This window comes from Symphalangus syndactylus, chromosome 4 (assembly GCF_028878055.3).
Source record: "Symphalangus syndactylus isolate Jambi chromosome 4, NHGRI_mSymSyn1-v2.1_pri, whole genome shotgun sequence".
In the NCBI taxonomy this organism is placed as follows: Eukaryota; Metazoa; Chordata; class Mammalia; order Primates; family Hylobatidae; genus Symphalangus; species Symphalangus syndactylus.
This window is the reverse complement of record NC_072426.2, coordinates 26,390,942-26,409,856: the sequence shown is the minus strand read 5'-3', so window position 1 is coordinate 26,409,856 and position 18,915 is coordinate 26,390,942. Positions and strand designations below refer to the sequence as shown.

The following is an 18,915-nucleotide window of genomic DNA, read 5'->3' as shown; positions in this document are numbered from 1 at the left end:
ACTTTCTTTATTCTTGTAGATATTAGAAGAGATTTGTCAGAAAAATAACTGGGGACAGCCAGTGTACCAGCTGCACTCTGCTATTGGACAAGACCAAAGACAACTATTCTTGTACAAAATAACCATTCCTGCTCTAGCCAGCCAGAATCCTGCAATGTGCGTAACTTCTCCAAATTCCTTACCATTTTAGAGCAGGATACACTTATAAATTAAATGCATTTAGTCACCATCTAAACAAGATACTGAGATCTACTACCTACTCATTTGTCATTAAATGCAAATATTGAGATGTGTAGTTGGGATGTGCCAGCCATGAAACCAGCATATAAAGGCCCCCAAATTTCATATACACAATGAAGGTTGTGTAGTATCACCAGTCAGTGGAAAACACTCAGTAGTGTAAAATGTAATATAAATAAAAACTATAGCCCATTCTTGGCTGGGCGTGGTGGCTCATGCCTATAATCCCAGCACTTTGGGAGGCTGAGGCAGGTAGATTACTTGAGGTCAGGAGTTTGAGACCAACCTGGCCAACATGGTGAAACCCTGTCTCTACTAAAAATACAAAAACTAGCCGGATGTGGTAGCCGATACAGGCAGGTGCCTGTAGTCGTAGTTACTCAGCAGGCTGAGGCAGGAGAATCACTTGAACCTGGGAGGTGGGGGTTGCTGAGATTGTACCACTGCACTCCAACCTGGGCAACAGAGTGAGACTCCATTTCAAACAAACAAACAAAGCTATAGCCCATTCTTTCATCTGTGCAGTGTTTAGGTTGAAGCATATGAAATTACCATCTCATACATAATAAGACAATGGCCCATCATTTAATTTTGGACCAAAGATATGACCTCTCTGTTAGTGGATATCACCTCCTGAATTTTACCTTGAGCCTGCATTTCTATATATTTTAGGAACAATTTGTTTCACTTGTGCTTTAGAAAAGCCATGTAGTGAATTACTTGTACGTCCCAGGAATGTCATCAACCACTGATGTTCTAGATCAATTTGTAAATATTCCTACATGCAACCTATATTTAGAAGCTTTAATAGCAAACAGAATGAAAAACACCCACTCAAAATACCACCATCCAGTCATCTTACAAAGCTGATAGTGCCTTAAGTTTCCACCTGACTCAGTTGTACCAGTTTAAAAATGCCTACCCTGACTGACTTGCTTTCCAGTCACCCTTTCACACCTCCAAAGCTGAGTGCCTATGTGGATGAAGCAAAGACGTATGCAGCCGAATACACCCTGCAGACCCTGGGCATCCCCACTGATGGAGGCGATGCTGGCACCATGGCTACTGCTGCTGCTGCTGCTACCGCTTTCCCAGGTATGGGAAAATTGTGCCAGAAATGGCATCCTGCAGAGAGTATTTGGGAAACCCTTTTTTGGTACCATTGAATCATAGAAATGTTTGTGTACCCTACTTACAGCAATCTGACTCGCACCACCTTGGGCCAAAAAGAGTTTCCCAAACGAGTGACTCATTAAAACACGAGGCAAGAAAATCAAGCTGGGCAGCAGAGTGGGTTCTGGTCTCGGCTCAGCTTTAAACTGCTGTATGATCTTGAATGAGTCGGTCTCTCTGAGTCTGGTTTGTTTTGATTTTTACTTTTAGTAAGAGAGTTTGAAACTACCGATAGATATATGATGTTTATTAGAGCTCTTACTGTGTGCTAGGCACTCAATTAAATTGTCAGGAAGCGTTATAATATCTTAGTAATGCTCATGATACCACCAAGAGTTAGGTTCCATCAGAAAGACCAGTATACAAATGAAGAGCCCATGTACAGAAAGATTAAGTAATTTGGCCAATGGCAATTAGCTTTTCAGCAATCTTTTCTCCCTCTCCAGTCTTCAATCTACTTTTATTAATTTGATTTCAACAAATATTTTTTAAAGTCAAAAATTGTGTGTGGGGGAGTGAGAGACAGACAGAGATCTTTTCAATATGTGAATAATCAGGACTCAGTTCAATTTATTGGTTCTATAATTTTGGTCTGGGGCATATGCTGATTGCTTAAAGCAAAGCCTATCCGTGGATCAACAATGCCTTCAGAGGTCACATTTTAAAAGATTTGTCCCCATTTGTTATGTACCCACAACAAATGGTAATAATTAAAAATGAATACTTTAGAGATTGAAGGGGACCAGGCAAGAAAGTTGTTTAGGAAATTTTTTCTCAGCTGAACATTTTTTATCCTTTTTTTTAGTAAAAGATTATTTCTATTGAAGAAATCTGTCATTTTTGACTTGTCATTGTGTCAGTGTGTGCCACATAAGTCCAAATTAGAGCTCTAAGTAGACCTAGAAACATGATATTCTTATCCATTAATTAATTCATATATTGGTCATGTGTAGGTGTGAGAAATTTTATCTTCCTCACACCCACTGCACCTTGGGCTCGTTCTCAGTAGTGTTTTTTGGTTTTGGGTTTTTTTTTCTCAAAAGTTTTGAATATATCCTCCATCATGGCCAGTGGGGCTAACATTAATGATGCTTCACATCTGAAAGTGACCTCAATTCTGGCTTTGTTTCTCTGTAAGAACATGGAGACACTCTGTGGTGAGTCCCTCGGAGGTTACCAAGGTAACAGCTGACACTGCAGAGGGCAAGGTCCTTCCTGGGCAGTGCGGGGCCAGCAGCCAGTGCTTGCTTTCCACATAACAGGGTGTTTACACGTCCATTTACTCAGGATGCCTGCCAGGGCTTCTCAGTTCTTAGAGAAAGTTGAGCCCCTGTCTTGCAGAAAGCTGCACCCCAAAGACACCTAACAAATGTACTATTAAACTAATGAGCCACTGTCAGAAGAATTTTAAAGTTTGCTTTCACATTGGAAAGGATTTGCTTCTACCCAAGAATGTTTTATCTTATTCTCACTTCTGTTGGCTTCTGTGAAAAGTTAAAAATATTTGGGGCATGAGTGTTGTCTTGGGAATGCCTAAGGATCTGAGAGCCTCTCTTATAGCTTTGCTGTGGAGTCAAGCAAAGAATAATAGGCTCCAAGGGAAGAATCGGTTTGAAACCCAAACACCCTGGCACTTAACAAATTGACCAAGTTGAAAAAGAAAATTCAAAATCCCTAACGGTAAAATCTCTGCCACAAACACATGCATGCATGCGTGCACACACTCACACAATTATATTACTCACTTAGTTTAGAAATACTGTTTCCAAAACTATGAAAGTAACGGTTAACACATGTCTCCTATCCTTGGAAAATGGACCAAACTTCACTAGTGCATTAATCAGCATTACTGACCAAAGTGAATGCGCCAAGAATGGATTCAATTTTTGTTCAAAATAATCCAACCAGCTTCCTGCCACCACTTTCTGAGAAGCCACTAGAAAAAAATCAATGTGTCTGGGGTTGGTAAGGCTTCTACTGCACATAAACCAAATGCGGTTTAAAACAACAATGAAAAACAGGTGCCCATTTGTACTTAAGTATATTTCTCTCTTTCTCTTGTTATCTTTTACAATTTCTGGATAATCCCAGAAATACTCAGGTTTTAAACTAAAACAATACAGAGAAATAATGCTTTAGATAGTAGCTAATATGCTCTCTTCTTCAGAAGTGAATGCTCATCCACTAGACACAATGCTAACATGAAAGCGCATAGATTATTTTTTTAATTCTCAGATACTTTGGTTCTCTGAGGCGGAGAATCAGCATCAAGGCCTCTGAATACACCAAGCACAGGCTTGATGAGGGGCTTGGGAGGTAAGAAGGTGCTTTTGCCATTCATAGTTAGATCTAAATATGGACAGGTTAGGCATTTGCTTTTAAGGTATTATGGAGAAGCACACTTAACCTTTACAGTATTTCTCCTACTGATCTCCCAGTCTTTACACATCTTCTTGGGTAAAGGCAAATGTTTTAAATGTTTCATTTAGGCAGGTGTGGGGTTACAGGAGAACCAGTCCCACAGATCTCTACCTCCCCACATACGATGCCCAGCCAGCCCCTCAGTCACCTTTTCTCATTTATAAATTTGGAGACCCTCAAAAAGTTATAAATCACAAGCTTTAATCAACTCAGTATCCTGTTAAGTTTCTCTTTCTTGGACCCTATCCCAAGCATCTTTAATTCTCTGAAGTATAAAGTGATTCTGACCCAGGTGGTTGACCCCACTTTCGGGAACATTGTCCTAGGACTTTTTAAATGTCATTGAAAATCACTGAGTCCACTTATTGTGTCCTTAAGGACACTTTTTAAAACATATATATTAACTTTTAGCTTTAAGCAATATGTTAAATGTTCGTATTTCTAAAAGAAGACAAATAAGCCAAAAGGGAGCAAATGTGAATTCCTTTCATGAAGTTTTCTCTGCCTCTTCCTCCAGGATATGCTGTCCCTAATGCAACTGCACCTGTGTCTGCAGCCCAGCTCAAGCAAGCGGTAACCCTTGGACAAGACTTAGCAGCATATACAACCTATGAGGTCTACCCAACTTTTGCAGTGACTGCCCGAGGGGATGGATATGGCGCCTTCTGAAGATACTTTTTTAAATTTAAGAATAAGACACACAAAACTATTAAAAAAAAGAAATAAACCTCTAACTCGGTCCCCCAATGATCATAAATAATATCTTTCCTAAAGAAATGCTTTTCCAGAGACTGTCTAGCTTATACCAATTATAGAATCGTGAAGTAAGAACGTTATTCTGAAATGAAATCAAATGTTAAAGAGCCTTTTGTTTAACAGAAAGCTGGAGAGCCACTACCCCAAAAGTTGTTCTTCCAATCTTCCTGAGTGTTTGGGGAGTATGTTTACAAAACCTTCCAGGGTGAAGAGAGATCTTTTAGCTGGCAAGATTTGGGAGGGAGGGAGCAGACCTGGGCAGTCAGTAACAATCCAGTTAAGCCAAGTAAACTCCAGAGTCTTACCTCTGGCTCACAGCTGCTTTTGTGATACACAAAGTCACAAAGAGGAAAAGGGAAGGGAGGAGGTTGCTTTTCAAAATGCATTCACCATGGCTCACTGTGTGGGGCATGACTGCAGACCTGAGCTCATGAAAGACTGTCCAAGATTTTGTGGGTTCAACCTCTCTTCAGCCTGAAAATTCCATCCAGTCGATTTGTCACAGATCAGGATCTTCCTGTCCCCTGCAGCCCATGGGGGCTTCCTAGAAATAGATATGATATGTTGTAGATATGGTTAAAACAAATCCAGGCCCCATTGTTTATTCAGCTCATTAGTCCACACCTATTTTTCCCTAGAACTCCTACCTTTTCCAATAATCATGCCAACATGAAATGACCTTTTCTAATTTAAAATTTTTTGACTTTTTCATACTGATTGATTTTCAGCATCTCAGACTCATTTTTCTCCTACCTAATATCATAAAGAAGTAAATCAGATATACAGAATATCATTTATGATACTTCTTCCTTTCAGCAAATTGACTGAAAAGTCATTTTAAAGAGAGAAGTGCAGATTTGCTCTCATTTCTTTGATATTGTTGCAGTATCCACCCCACCATCTAGCAATCAGAAATGCTTATATTAACTTGGGTTTAGCTTTGAATTATCTAACCCATTTATTTTAAATCCGCCAGGAAATCCTCTAACTTTCCTTCCTTTTTGTTTCAATAAGTATCAGGCAGCTTCACCATACCTGAGTCCTTTTGTCTTGAAGCTGCCACAGAGAAATCTTAACATCAATCATTGCTGATTAGAAACTGTTTCAGACAATCAGCATGGGTGTTATTTACCAAATTCCCCCTAGAGTCCTAGGCCTCTTCTCCAGGAACATCTGATGATGAAGTTGGGGGAGGGCAACGGTGCTACAAAACCCGGAACAGAGGTAAAGAGAAGGCACTACTTTCTTGCCATACTTGTAAATGATTGCTTTGTTCAAACATAAGTAATCTAAGTCCAACACCAAATACCTGTTACTCCTACATCAATCTCATTAGTAGTTTAAGACACAGTACTAGAATTTTCATTTTTTTAAAATCCCTTGGCCTTTAAAAAAATTCACAGAACACAAAGGAAAACATAAACACAAAGACATGGAAAATCTTGTCAATTCCTTAATGGAATTCTGTGATCAAAAAGCAGGCCAGATTCTAATCAAAATCAGGTAAATTTCAATCACAATCAGAAGTACTTGTAACATTTCAGTTGTCCTGACTCCAGCGAGATAACGAAGCCTCCAAGGCTACAGCTGAAACTCTGAAAGGCCCTGTGTTTTCTATTTTACATTTAGCTTCTAATATTTCCTAGGACAGTAGTTCCCAAAGTAGGCTGTACATTAGAATCTCCTGGAGAGCTTTTTAAATACTAATGCCAATATCATATCTCATAACATTTACACTAGAATTTCTTTGGATAGGTGCCTGGCATCAGTATTTTTTAATGATCCCTAGGTGATTTCAATGTGCACCTAGGTTTGGGAATTGCTATATTCTTGTATTTATACTCTATCTGTTTATTTCTTTTCCTTTTTATTTCACTTTTAGTAAATAGAAAAATGCAATTAAAAAATCATCTAAGTTAAGACAAATAACCAAATCATATTTATCCCATAAATAGTATGAATTTAAATGTAACTTATGTAGCCTTCATACTAACTCTAAAAATGAGAAAGTAAAACAACCTTGTCCTAAAACAATTCTTAGATCCAAATTTACACTCCCCTACAGATCTGCTTTTATTCTCAAAGACAGTGATTACATTGACATAACAAATGTCCACTGGGTCAGGCAAATTTCTACTGAGTCTAAAAAGCATTCCAAATTCTAGGAGCAAAAGTTCTGATTTTCCTTAAAATCTTTGCAAATAAATAGCAAAGGGTATTCTGGATGTCTTGTCAATGCAAATTAGGTTTGATTTAGAGAAGTTTTAAATTTAATCGCAATGAAAAGATTAGTTAATACATGAATCTTTTTATGAGAAAAAAACCATTATTCTGGATAAAGTCATAATTGCTTTTTTATAATATTAAGAGCAGACACCTAAACATACAATAATACCAAAGTATTGAGAAAATTACCACTGGAACACCATCTCAAGTTATCACACCATTTACCTCTTTAGAGCCAGTTTTGTATAAGTAAGTAGATGTGGTTTTGGTTTTTTTGCTAAAATTTTACCTTATTTTAGTAATATCTAGGGAATACTTTGAATTCCATTAAAATATATTCATAGAAAGTGTTAATGTGTCTACCATGTCATATGTTTATTTTTACTTTCCCCAGGTTAGGTAGATAGAGCAAGTCCTGCTACCATAAGTTTAAAATTATTAAGACAACAGGCTTTTTTAAATTGCTGGTAGAACCAAAGGCTAATTTTGCATAGGTTTATATTTTTAGACTTAAGAAATTAGCACCTATTTAATATCTTCATACCTTCTGCATCACTATCAATTTTTCTATAATTTCTTATCTGAATGCTTCCTAATTCTTTACAGAGAAAATTAAAATTAGTCACCCAACCAGGTGATAATAGCAAAACAATAATTTAGGAACATCCAGTAAATTTGAATTAGTTCTCTAAATTTTGGTAATTAATAGCTTATTGATAATTAAAATCAGCCTAATGTTGCTTAAGTAGGAGGAAATTTATCAGCAATGCAATTGGGTATCTATTTTCTTTCCTATAAAAATGCTGCCTCTTCTCAAACTGCTGTATTTCTTTCCCACCACATTAGTAGATCTAGAACAGCACCTTCAACTGCAACAAAATATAATTCTCCTAGATGACTAGGATATCCTCCAATCTGGTATCATGCCAAACAACACTGTGTTTGGGAAGCAGCACCTAAAATGCTGCTAAAAAACTACCTCATATCAAGAAAATACGGATTTCAAAAAATATCTGGCACAGTGGCCCATGCCTATAACCCCAGTACTTTGGGAGGCCAAGGCAGGAGGACTCCTGGAGGCCAGGAGTTCAAGACCATCCTGGGCAACATGGAGAGACTCCTGCCTCTACAAAAAAAAAGAAAATTTAATTGGCCAGGTCTAGTGGTGTGGGCCTGTGGTCCCAGCTACTTGGGAAGCTAAGGCAGGAGGATTGCTGGAGGCCTGGAGGGCAAGGCTGCAGTGAGCCATGTTCACATTGCTGCACTCCAGCCTGGGTGACAGAGCAAGACCCTGTCTCCAAAAAAGCAAAAATAAATATCTAACAAAAAGGGACCTGTTTCCAAACCACAGTTTCTTAACTTTTTCAAGATGGAATAGAAATTAAACTATAAGTATATACTGATAATAGCTGTGCAGGAAATTGGTTTTTATTTTACTTAAAAGTTTTTTTTAGAAAAAATATTATTCTGATTGCATAGATTAGCAAAATATTGCATCAATATAATTTTCCATTTTTATTAATTTTTATTATATTCTAAATGACTGTTTTATAATTCTGTCTTGGACAACTGGGCCACAATTAGAATCCACATAGACAGGGAGGTTCTTAGGTGTGCCATTTGTAGAATAAAGGGCAATCAAGTTAATATTTGGGGTAAATTTTCATTGCATTCTAACCTATGAAGTTTGATAAAGTATATTATTATTGAACAACTCCAACACTAAAATTTCCTAAAAGTAACTTACAACAAAAATTGAACAATGGGCCCAATATTCACATAAAATCATGATTATTCTCTTCTTGCATTCATATAAAAGTTCCCAGGGGGAAGAAAATGTATCTAAAAATTAGACTAGAAACTTGGCACTTTTTATATATTGTAGATACACTTTCATATATTGTAAATACATCTGTTAAAGATAAAACTAAGTTTCTAACATAGCACTACAAGGAAACTTCGGATAAATATTTTTAAAAAGAAAATATTAATAGGATAACTTAAGATTTTGTATATACTTATTGGAAGACAGAAAGAAACGAGGCAATAAGTATTCCTACCTGACATGCAAGCATTGTCAATTAGGTTTTGTTAAACTGTCAAATTTGATTTTGAAATTTTAGTTTGCTTGAATAATATCTTGAAAATGCTCTGAATTTTACTAGAACATATTCACAGAAAGTGTAATGTATCTACCAGGCTCTATGTTTGTGTTTGCCAACATTAGAAAAACAAAGTAAGTTGTGCTATAATGAGTGAAACTAAGGAAAATGAGATTTTTCTGACTCCCACTCCCTCTCTGAAACAGTAAAATATTTAAGCTTTTTTTATTAAATGAAAAATGGGTACAGAATACTCCATTGCCCTCCAAATGTCCAACATTTTTAAAGCCATGTTGTCTAACAATGTTTATACAGAAAATAGAATGCATAGGTTTAATATAGATAGCAATGTATATGTAGGCTCATTTGTGGGAGATTGCAAACTTTATGTGCCCCCAATTCTCCCTGGTTTTGTAGGAAAGCTAAAAGAAAACCTTGTACTCTCACTAATAATGAAATTCATAGCCAAGTTAGAAAGGGAAAATAACCTGAAAACCAAAATACCTCATTCATTTAAAGATGCCTGGAATAAAATATGGAATACTTCTGTACCTACCTCCCCCTTACAGACTTTTCTCCTATTTTGAGAGAGAAATTCAAGAAGAAGAATACAGCTTGTTCTCTCTCCACAAATGATACTTTGTCTAAGGGAATAGGAGATACCAAGAAACAGTATCTTTAAAAAAGTAAGCTGCCCACAGGCCTTCTTGCAGAATGAAGAATATCAGCCCCATTCAGGGTTTACCAATGTCTCTCTGAGGTGACAATACATCCTGGTTTTCCAGGACAGTCCTGGCTTAGGTCTGCTGTCCTTCTATAAATATTAACAATGGTCCCTCTTATTTCCAAACGTGTCCCAGTTTAGACAAGAAATTATACAGTGTCCGCCCCCCAACACATACACACACACCACCATCTGTATGGGTTGTCGTTGTTTTCTTGTTCTTTTTAATTTTGTAGAATTGGCTTTGCCTTCTCCAAAGCAGATAACAGCTTAAACTAAAGAGCCCAGCTACTTCTTTCTGACTGAGCAGGGTCATAGTAAACAGAGAAGAATGGATCACTTCCTCCTCTGAAATCTCCAGCAATCCACTTTCTGTCCAACTATCTCTCTACCCAGCCTATTTTTGGTCCTAGTTTTCCTCTCATAACCCCTGGGCTGTGAGTCCTGAGTTCTGCCTTCATATGGCAGAGCAAGCTAGTCATTATTATGCCAGGTTAGGTGGCGGGGCAAGACAAAAGATAGCTCTTGGAGACACGTGCTTGGTCTGTAGAGATCCACAGGGCACTAGTAGGGTAATAGAGCATTTACTGGTTTCTTTCTTCCTTGAGTTGAGTTACTTCTATCCCAAAACAGACAGGTCTTACGTAAACCTTCACCTTAAAAACGATATTGCCTTTTTTCCTTCTGCTTCACAAATTTGCTCAACACTAATTCCCTTGCATTTGATTTCATCATTATGATTGTTCATCAACCATTCTTCACGAAAAATCCTCACATCATGTCATATAAAGATTTTATTATTTTTAATGGAAAATAATATTGAGAGATTATTTTCCTTTTTCATAAAATTTCCCTTTTCCCCTCCCTCTATTCTCTTTACTAACATTGGAAATTAAACAAATTTTACAGGCTCTATTGTTATTAACCCACAAATCTATTCTTCAGAGAATATATGATCAGCCTGTGTTTACTATGCACCTACTCTTATACCAGAAACTGTGAATACAAATACATATATTTCCTACTTCTCTCTTTAATTGGGGCACACAGTCTCATGGTCCATTCTGCATTTTTCAAAATTGAATATAATTGCATCACGTGATAGGTTTTGCCACTTAGAATTCTGAAAATAAATCAACTCTGTTCTAAACCTTAAGTTTCCACTATTATTGCCAAACTCTGGACTGATACAATAAGCCTTTCAAAAGGTGAATTTAACACTTGACCTATTACGGTTATTTAAGTAAAACGAGTTTTCAAATATTTCCCCCAGGAGAAATATAAAGGGCTATGCAAAGATAGAAGAAGGAGAACAAGGTTAGTTAGCGGTCCAGAAGGAGAATTCAAACATGGAATTGATAAATTCACCTGCTGATTTATGATATTAATGAGCAGGTACCTACACATTTTATTTACTTGAAAACATTTTGGCCATTAACTATTTCTGTTTTCTAAATATATCTGTGTTTATAAAATTTTAAAATCCATATCACAAGCCTTAGTCATACCTTTCTTTGCAATAAATGATTTGCAGTGAAGTACATATACCTTTTTACAAATGTAAATTTTATTTTGAAACTTGGCATTTTCTTCATAATTCCTAAGATATCTTTGGGCACACAGACTACAGATAAATCTATTTAAATCAATTCATCATTATCACTGGCTTAAATATTTAAAGTAACCATTGGAATTTTTATTCTTATTTCTTCATAGAATTCTCCTTTTCTTCTGTTTCTGACTGCAATACAGCCCGATATTGTTAGTCCCTATATCTTAATGAAAAGCAAGCTGTCAGCAAAATGCATCTATAGTTTCCAGATGTTTAACAATCACTTTCTTCTTTTCTTTTTTGTTATTATTTTTATTTATGTGAAGTTAGTTAGCTGAGGTACCAAAAAAGAGACAAAGACAGTATTAAAAAGTGTGCATAAAGCACTTATTTTTGTACTTTAGTACAATGTTTTATAGAATTTTGTGATCTATCTAAATATATTAAGTAAAAGTACACCATTCACTTGTTGGGAAAATAATCTTTGGTTTGGAAGATATTAACATAATGGGCATCTTAGAATCATAAATCACATGAAATGAGAGACAATGCAATATTGTATAATTCCTTCATGATGCAATTGTTTTAATTGAATTTTCAAGTGCCATTATAAAGTTTTAAAAATTATCAATATGAGTTGTTGCCTAATTTTTTCTTTCCTAAAAATAAAAGTTTTTCTTTTTGTGAGTAAATACCTGAATATTAATAATCCATAACTGCAAAGTGGTTTTGACAACTTCTTTACATGATTCACATCGTCTATATAAGTTCACTCTTCTGAGATTAAATGTAACTTTTAATAATTAAATGCATTGTTTTTCAATCCATAAAAGGACAAGAGAAATACTTAGCAATTAAAATATAGAGAAAACATGACTTCAGAAAGGTAAGTGGGCCCTGAAATCAACATTTGCCTGGGGGCATCTGCTGATCCCTAAGAACTAGAGCAAACTATTCCTCCAGGACCAAATCCAGCTGCCTGCTGTTTGTTGGCCCTTGAGCTAAAAACGACTGTTATGTTTTTAAAAGGTTGAGCTGAGAATGTTTTTCACATTTTTGAAAGGTTAGTTTAAAGAAAAAAAAAAAGGAAGAACATGCATGTAACTAAGACCATATATGGCCCACAGAGCCTAAAATATTTACTATCTGGTCCTTGACAGTGAACGTTTGCTAAGCTTGCCCTAAGCTAATACCACATATTTTAGTTTCTGTTACCTGTAGCACCCCACTTCTTGATGCCGAATTCTGAATTAGCTAGGATTAGGTTTGGTTGGCAGTGACAGTATTCCCAAACAGCAATAGTTGAAATAAGATAGCAATTTATTGTCTCTTACCCAAAAGTCCCAAAGGGCAGTACAATGCTGGTACTGTGCTTCACAGTTTCATGAACATAGGCTTCCTTTTGTTGCTTTATTGAATAGTCTCAATCTCATCGCCTAAGATTTACATCCAAGTAGAAAGATAGAGAAAGGACAAAGAAAGGGAAGGACACCCACGAGCTGTCCCTTTAGGAGAGCTACTGGAAGCTGCCACAGGACACTGTAGTTTACATCACATTGGCCAAAATTTAAGCATGTGGCCACACCTAGCTGCAAGAGAAGATGGGAAATGTAGTCTTTATCTAGGCAGGAAAAAATTCTTTTACTATGAAAGAATGGAAGAATGAATACCAAGAGAAAACTAGCAAAGTCTGCTACAAATTCCTACATCACAGGAAGGATGTGATGTTTAAATTAAGTAGGCATATGAAAACATCCAGTGCTGGCCTTTCATGATGGGTACTTATGAATCTTGCCTCTGTATTCAACCACCTGATGGGTTCTTCCTGCCCACTGCACAGACAAAACCAATTCACTGAGACCATGACATTGCAATAAAGAGTTTAACAGACATGAGGCCAGCCATACCATGTGGAAGATAGAGTTATTACTCAACTCGGTCTCCCTGAAAATTCGGAGACTAGGGTTTCTCAAGGATAGTTTGGCTGGCTAGGGAGTTTGCTTCTGAGTGGGGCTATGGGACCAATCAGAGGGAGTCAGTGAGCTTAGCTGAAGCCATAGGTAGTCAGAAATGCAAAAACCTGAAAAGACACCTCAAAAGGCCAATCTTAGGTTCTACTATAGTGATGTTATTTGCAAGAGTAATTGGGGGAGTTGCAAATTTTGTGACCTACAGAATAATGGCTGGTTATCCTTTAGTGGACACCTTAGAAGAATTCAGGCTCTACACCCTCCTAAACTGGTAGTCTTTCATGAGCTTTACAAAGGCAGTTAGTTCGAGGGAAGGAGCATTATTTAAACTATAAACTAAATGTCTCTCAAGGTTAGCTTGGCCAAGCCCAGGAATAATTAAGAGCAGCTTGGAGCTTAAAGGCAAGATGGGGTTTGGTTACATCAGATCCCTTTCACTGTCAAAATTTTCTCAATGTTGTAATTTTTGCAAAGGCAATTTCAGCTCTTTTACCCTGCCTTTGCCAACTAAAAGGAAACAGCCAATTTACCTTAGAGTTTCTCGAAGTATTGTCACCCATTGAAAGTGTAACTGTGTAGGGAGGATCCCATTGGCCCCACTTCCCGGTATTCATACAATCGTATAATCTCCTTCCTTTGTGTGCATAGTGGACCTAGTAACTCCATTCTAATGAACAGAATATGGCAAAAGTGATTGGATATCACTTCCAAGGTTATGTTATAAAAGATTGTGGTTTTCACATTGCTGGCTCTTCTTGCCTGTTCACTGTGATGAAGCTGGCTGCCATATTGTAAGCTGGGCTGTGTAAAGAGTCACATGGCAAGGAACTGAAGGTAGCCTGCAGCCAACAGCCCATGGGGAACCGAGTCCTGCCATCAACCACATGATTGCTCTTGGAAGTGGGTCACTCCTCAGCAGAGCTTTGAGAGGACTGCAGCCCTGGCTAATACATTGAGTGGACTTTATGATAAACTTCAAAGCAGACAACCAAGCCAGCTGCACCTGGCTCCTGCCCCACAGGAACAGTGATATAATAAATGTTATTTTAATCTGTTAAGCTTCAGGATAATTTTTTGTGAAGTAACTAATAACCAATTTAACAGTGAAAAGCTACAAAATTACAATGAATGTAAATGTGTTTATCATCTGAGAGTCACAGCAATCGACGATTAATATAACAGTGAGAAGTTATAAAGTTACAGGGAATTCATATGTGTTTATACCTGAGAGTCACCGAAGCTGTTGTGCAAAATCAGAGAAACCAACTCAGGTTTTGAGTTTATGGATAATTGTTGCTGATGTCAATATCCAGAAGCATATGCCCAATGTTGGAGAGGATAAGAAGTTAAAGAAATGCTATGTATCTGATACAAAGTAGGTGCTTAAAAATGCTGGTTGAGAGGAAGAAAAAAGGGAGAAAGGAACAGATAAAAGAGAGTATGGGATAGAGTTGAGGAAATTGAGAGGAAGGAAGAAAGAGAGAAAGGGAGGAAATGGAAGCGAAAGAAAAATGGAGGGGAGAGAAGAGAGAGGAGAATCTGGACTTCTGAGAACCAGGAATGATATTAAGTAACAGCAAGTGGGTGGTATCTTTGGCTCCCATATTTCAAGCAATTCTGAGTAAAATTTCCTTTTCATGAGCAATGTCATGATATGAACAACTTTAGATCCAAAAAAATTACACCAAGAAAAAAAAATCCTCTAAGTCTGAACATTCACAAGGACACCTGATATAGTTTCCATGAAAAGAGTGAACTCTGAAGCAAAAGTCCAGATTCTGGCCCCAGTTCTGCCACTGTTTTATAAATACCTGATTCAGACTCTCAGACTCTATAGCAGAGACTATCAATTGAAACATGCGACTAACAGTGGTGGGCAGACTGTATTAGTCTGTTTTCATGCTGCTGATAAAGACATACCTGAGACTGGGAAGAAAAAGAAGTTTAATTGGACTTACAGTTCCACATGGCTGGGGAGGCTTTAGAATCACGGTGGGAGGTGAAAGGCACTTCTTACATGGCAGCAGCAAGAGAAAATGAGGAAGAAGCAAAAGCGGAAATCCCAGATAAACCCATCAGATCTCATGAGACTTCTTAACTATCACAATAATAGCATGGAAAAGACCAGCCCCCATGATTCAATTACCTCCCCCTGGGTCCCTCCCACAACATGTGGGAATTCTGGGAGATACAATTCAAGTTAAGATTTGGATAGGGACACAGCCAAACCATATCATTCTGCCCCTGGCCCCTCCAAATCCCATGGCCTCTCATTTCAAAACCAACCATGCCTTCCCAACAGTCCCCCAAAGTCGTAACTCATTTCAACTTAACCCAAAAGTCCACAGTCCAAAGTCTCATCTGAGACAAGGCAAGTTCCTTCCACCTATGAGCTTATAAAATTGAAAGCAAGCTAGTTACTTCCTAGATACAATGGGAGTACAGGTATTGGTTAAATACAGCTGTTCCAAATGGGAGAAATTGGCCAAAACAAAGGCGTTACAGGGCCCATGCAAGTCCAAAATCCAGTGGGGCAGTCAAATTTTAAAACTCCAAAATGATCTCCTTTGACGCTAGGTCTCACATCCAGGGCATGCTGATGCAAGAGGTTGGTTCCCATGGTCTTGAACAGCTCCACCCCTGTGGCTTTGCAGGGTACAGCCTCTCTCCCAGCTGCTTCCACAGGCTGGCATTAAGTGTCTGCGGCTTTTTCAGGCACACGGTGCAAGCTGTCAGTGGATCTACCATTCTGGGATCTGGAGAACAGTGGCCCTCTTCTCACAGCTCCACTAGGCAGTGCCCCAGTAGGGACTCTGTGCGGGGGCTCTGACCCCACATTTCCCTTCCACACTGCCCTAGCAGAGGTTCTCCATGAGGGCCCCACCTCTGCAGCAAACTTTTGCCTGAGCATCCAGGCATTTCCATGCATCCTCTGAAGTCTAGGCAGAGGCTCCCAAACCTCAATTCTTGACTTCTGTGCATCTGCAGGCTCAACACCACGTGGAAGCTGCTAAGGTTTGAGGCTCGTACCTTCTGAAGCCAGAGCCCGAGTTGTATGTTGGCCCCTCTCAGCCATGGCTAGAGTGGCTGGGACACAGGAATGAGAATAGCATGGGAAAGACCAGCTCCCATGATTCAATTACCTCCCCCTGGGTCCCTCCCACAACACATGGGAATTCTGGGAGATACAATTCAAGTTGAGATTTGGGCCAGGACACAGCCAAACCATATCACAGACCAATATTGTTTCAGTAGCACACAGTCAACATATTACTACCACAAGGCCTACTTCCTTGCCACTTGCCAAATTTTCTATCCCCTCTGTATGCTCCTAACAATAATAAATACGATAAAACACCCCAGGGAAAGCAAATATCTGGCACATGGGCAGACACTCTCCTCTCCCATACCCTTGGCAGACATTGAGGAATGACTCATTGATCTCCTATTGGTCTAAGTCACAGCCTCAGAATCCTTTTCAGCATAGGGCTCCAGGTAGTCATTACCAATCAATCAGCATACCAATGAATGATACCACTGTAAATTTCCACTTTCCTCATCATTACATATTCAAAAAACTGAAGGTATCATTAACAAAACCACTTAATAAACAGCTTATTTTAAAAAGTGAAACTTTTCCACAACCAACACTTGAAATGTTGATCTATGGAATTAACTACAGATTTCTTAGCTTACATGGCTATATAAATATTCTCTATATTAACTTTCTTCTATTCTCACTGTTTTCTTCCCCTTTCTTAGTAGGTCCAACTGTCTATCATTGCTTCAGTAAAAGTATCTGGCTAAATATCAAACAGAGATTTCCTGCAAGGCTTTCTGGCTGTGGTTTTTCAAAAGCTTTAGGGACTGGAAGAATTTGTGGGGTATTTGAAGAAACTGAAAGGGTGGCAGAAAGTGACAAAAGGAGAGACAAACTATCACAGAAAAGCAAAGGGAGAAATGCATATCCTCATCCACAAAACATCATGGGGATGGGAAGAGAGAGAAGGAAGAGACCTCAAGAACCAAGAACATAGGGAATTTAGTTCCGACTTCCAAGCAGCACCATCCAGAAGTAACAAAATCTCAAAGAATGGCTGCAGAACAAGTTCAAGCAGCCTGGGCTGTATATCCATGCCTCAAACATGGCAAGGGCTTCTCTAAGGGAATGAAAGGCACTGTAGAGACAGAGACATTGGCCTTCTCCTAAATCGCCTCTATGACCCAATGATGAAGACGAAACTCTCCCTTTCCGTGGCTATATTCTGGCACTGTACAGGATACTAAGGATTGCAGCAGAGTCTCAAGAATGGGAAGATGAGTCTTAGCAAATTTTTATTTTTACCTGTCTAATAAGATGGGAGCTCAGTGAAAAATCAAGTTGAGTTGCAGAAAAATAAAGCAATGTTTTCTTTATGTTGTGTTTATGGGCTGAGACTTGCTACTCTAACACTCAAGGTCCACCTCAACATGACTCCCATTGGGCTTTTTAATCCCATGCTACCTTGCAGAGTGGCATGAGCACTGGCTTGGGAGTACTCACTATTTGATCTTGGAAAATCACTTAAACTCCCTGATTTTGTTTCTTAATCAGTTAAAGAGAAATCATAATGTCTCCCTCACAGGGTTACTGTGAAGATTCATTGAAATTATACACATTAAAATACCTATCACAGTGCCTGACATGGTAAGCATCATAAAAATAACAGGCATCATTGTCACAAAAATCTGCAAATGTAGCCTAGTAGGGTTTTCACAGAAATTTTCAGGTTCATTTCTCTATGGAACAAGTAAAAATTAAAATTTCAGACTGGAAAGAAAGAAGTAACACTGTCTTTATTTAAATACAACATAATAGTTCAAATAGAAAATTCAGTAGACTCTACAATAAAGCTACTTGTATCTTATTTCTTCTTTAAGAAATAAGAATAAATTTGCTCTTAAAGAAGAAATAAAAGTAGCTTTATTGTCATATCATTTATTTGTCCTATTATTTATTATCATTTCTTTGTTCATTTGTCCTATTTTTTCTTAATAAAAAAACAATAAGTGAGTTTAGCAAGGTTTCAGGGTATAAGATTAATCTACAAAAATCAATTTTATTTCTATATACTAGCAACAAACTACCCAAAGTTGAAATTTAAAAAGCAATACAACTGGCAATACCATCAAAGAATATGAAATAGGGATAAATGTTTTAAAAAGATATAAAAGACTTATGCAATGAAAACTATAAACATTGCTGAGAGTAAATAAAGAAAACCCAAATAAATGGAGAGATACACAATGTTCATGGGTCAGAAGACCCAATGTTGCCAAAATGTGAATTCTCCCCAATAATAGTTTCAGTGCAACCCCAGTCAAAATTCCAGCAGGTTTATTTAGAAGTTGTCAAGATGATTATAAAATTTATATGAAAATGCATATAGGACCTGCTAACACAACTTTGAAAAGAAGAACAAAGCTTGAAGTCTTGTACTACCTGACTTCCAGAATTATTTTATAGCTAAAGTAACTAAGACATTGCAATATTGGTGTCAGATATTAAAGCAGATCCATGGAACAAAATAGAGTCCAAAGATATATATATATATATATATATATATATATATATATATATGTGGCTAATTGATTTTTGACAGATGTGTAAACTTAATTCAGTGGAGAAAACATAGTTGTTTCAACAAAGGGTGATGAAAGCAATTGAATATCTATTGGTAAAACAATAAAGTTCGATTCATATCTCACACC

General features: G+C 37.7%; 1 protein-coding gene across 2 annotated transcripts in view; it reads left to right on the top strand.

The window, feature by feature from the left end:
• The window catches only part of A1CF (APOBEC1 complementation factor), a 58,364-nt gene extending 46,539 nt beyond the window's left edge, over window positions 1-11,825 (top strand). For both annotated transcript variants that reach the window (XM_055273933.1, XM_055273932.1), the window contains exons 9-11: window positions 20-156; window positions 1,184-1,335; window positions 4,352-11,825. In XM_055273933.1, the coding sequence (XP_055129908.1) occupies window positions 20-156; window positions 1,184-1,335; window positions 4,352-4,503 (441 nt within the window). In that variant the 3' untranslated portion in view covers window positions 4,504-11,825. The remainder of the gene's footprint in view (window positions 1-19; window positions 157-1,183; window positions 1,336-4,351) is intronic.
• The last annotated feature ends 7,090 nt before the right edge of the window (window positions 11,826-18,915 follow it).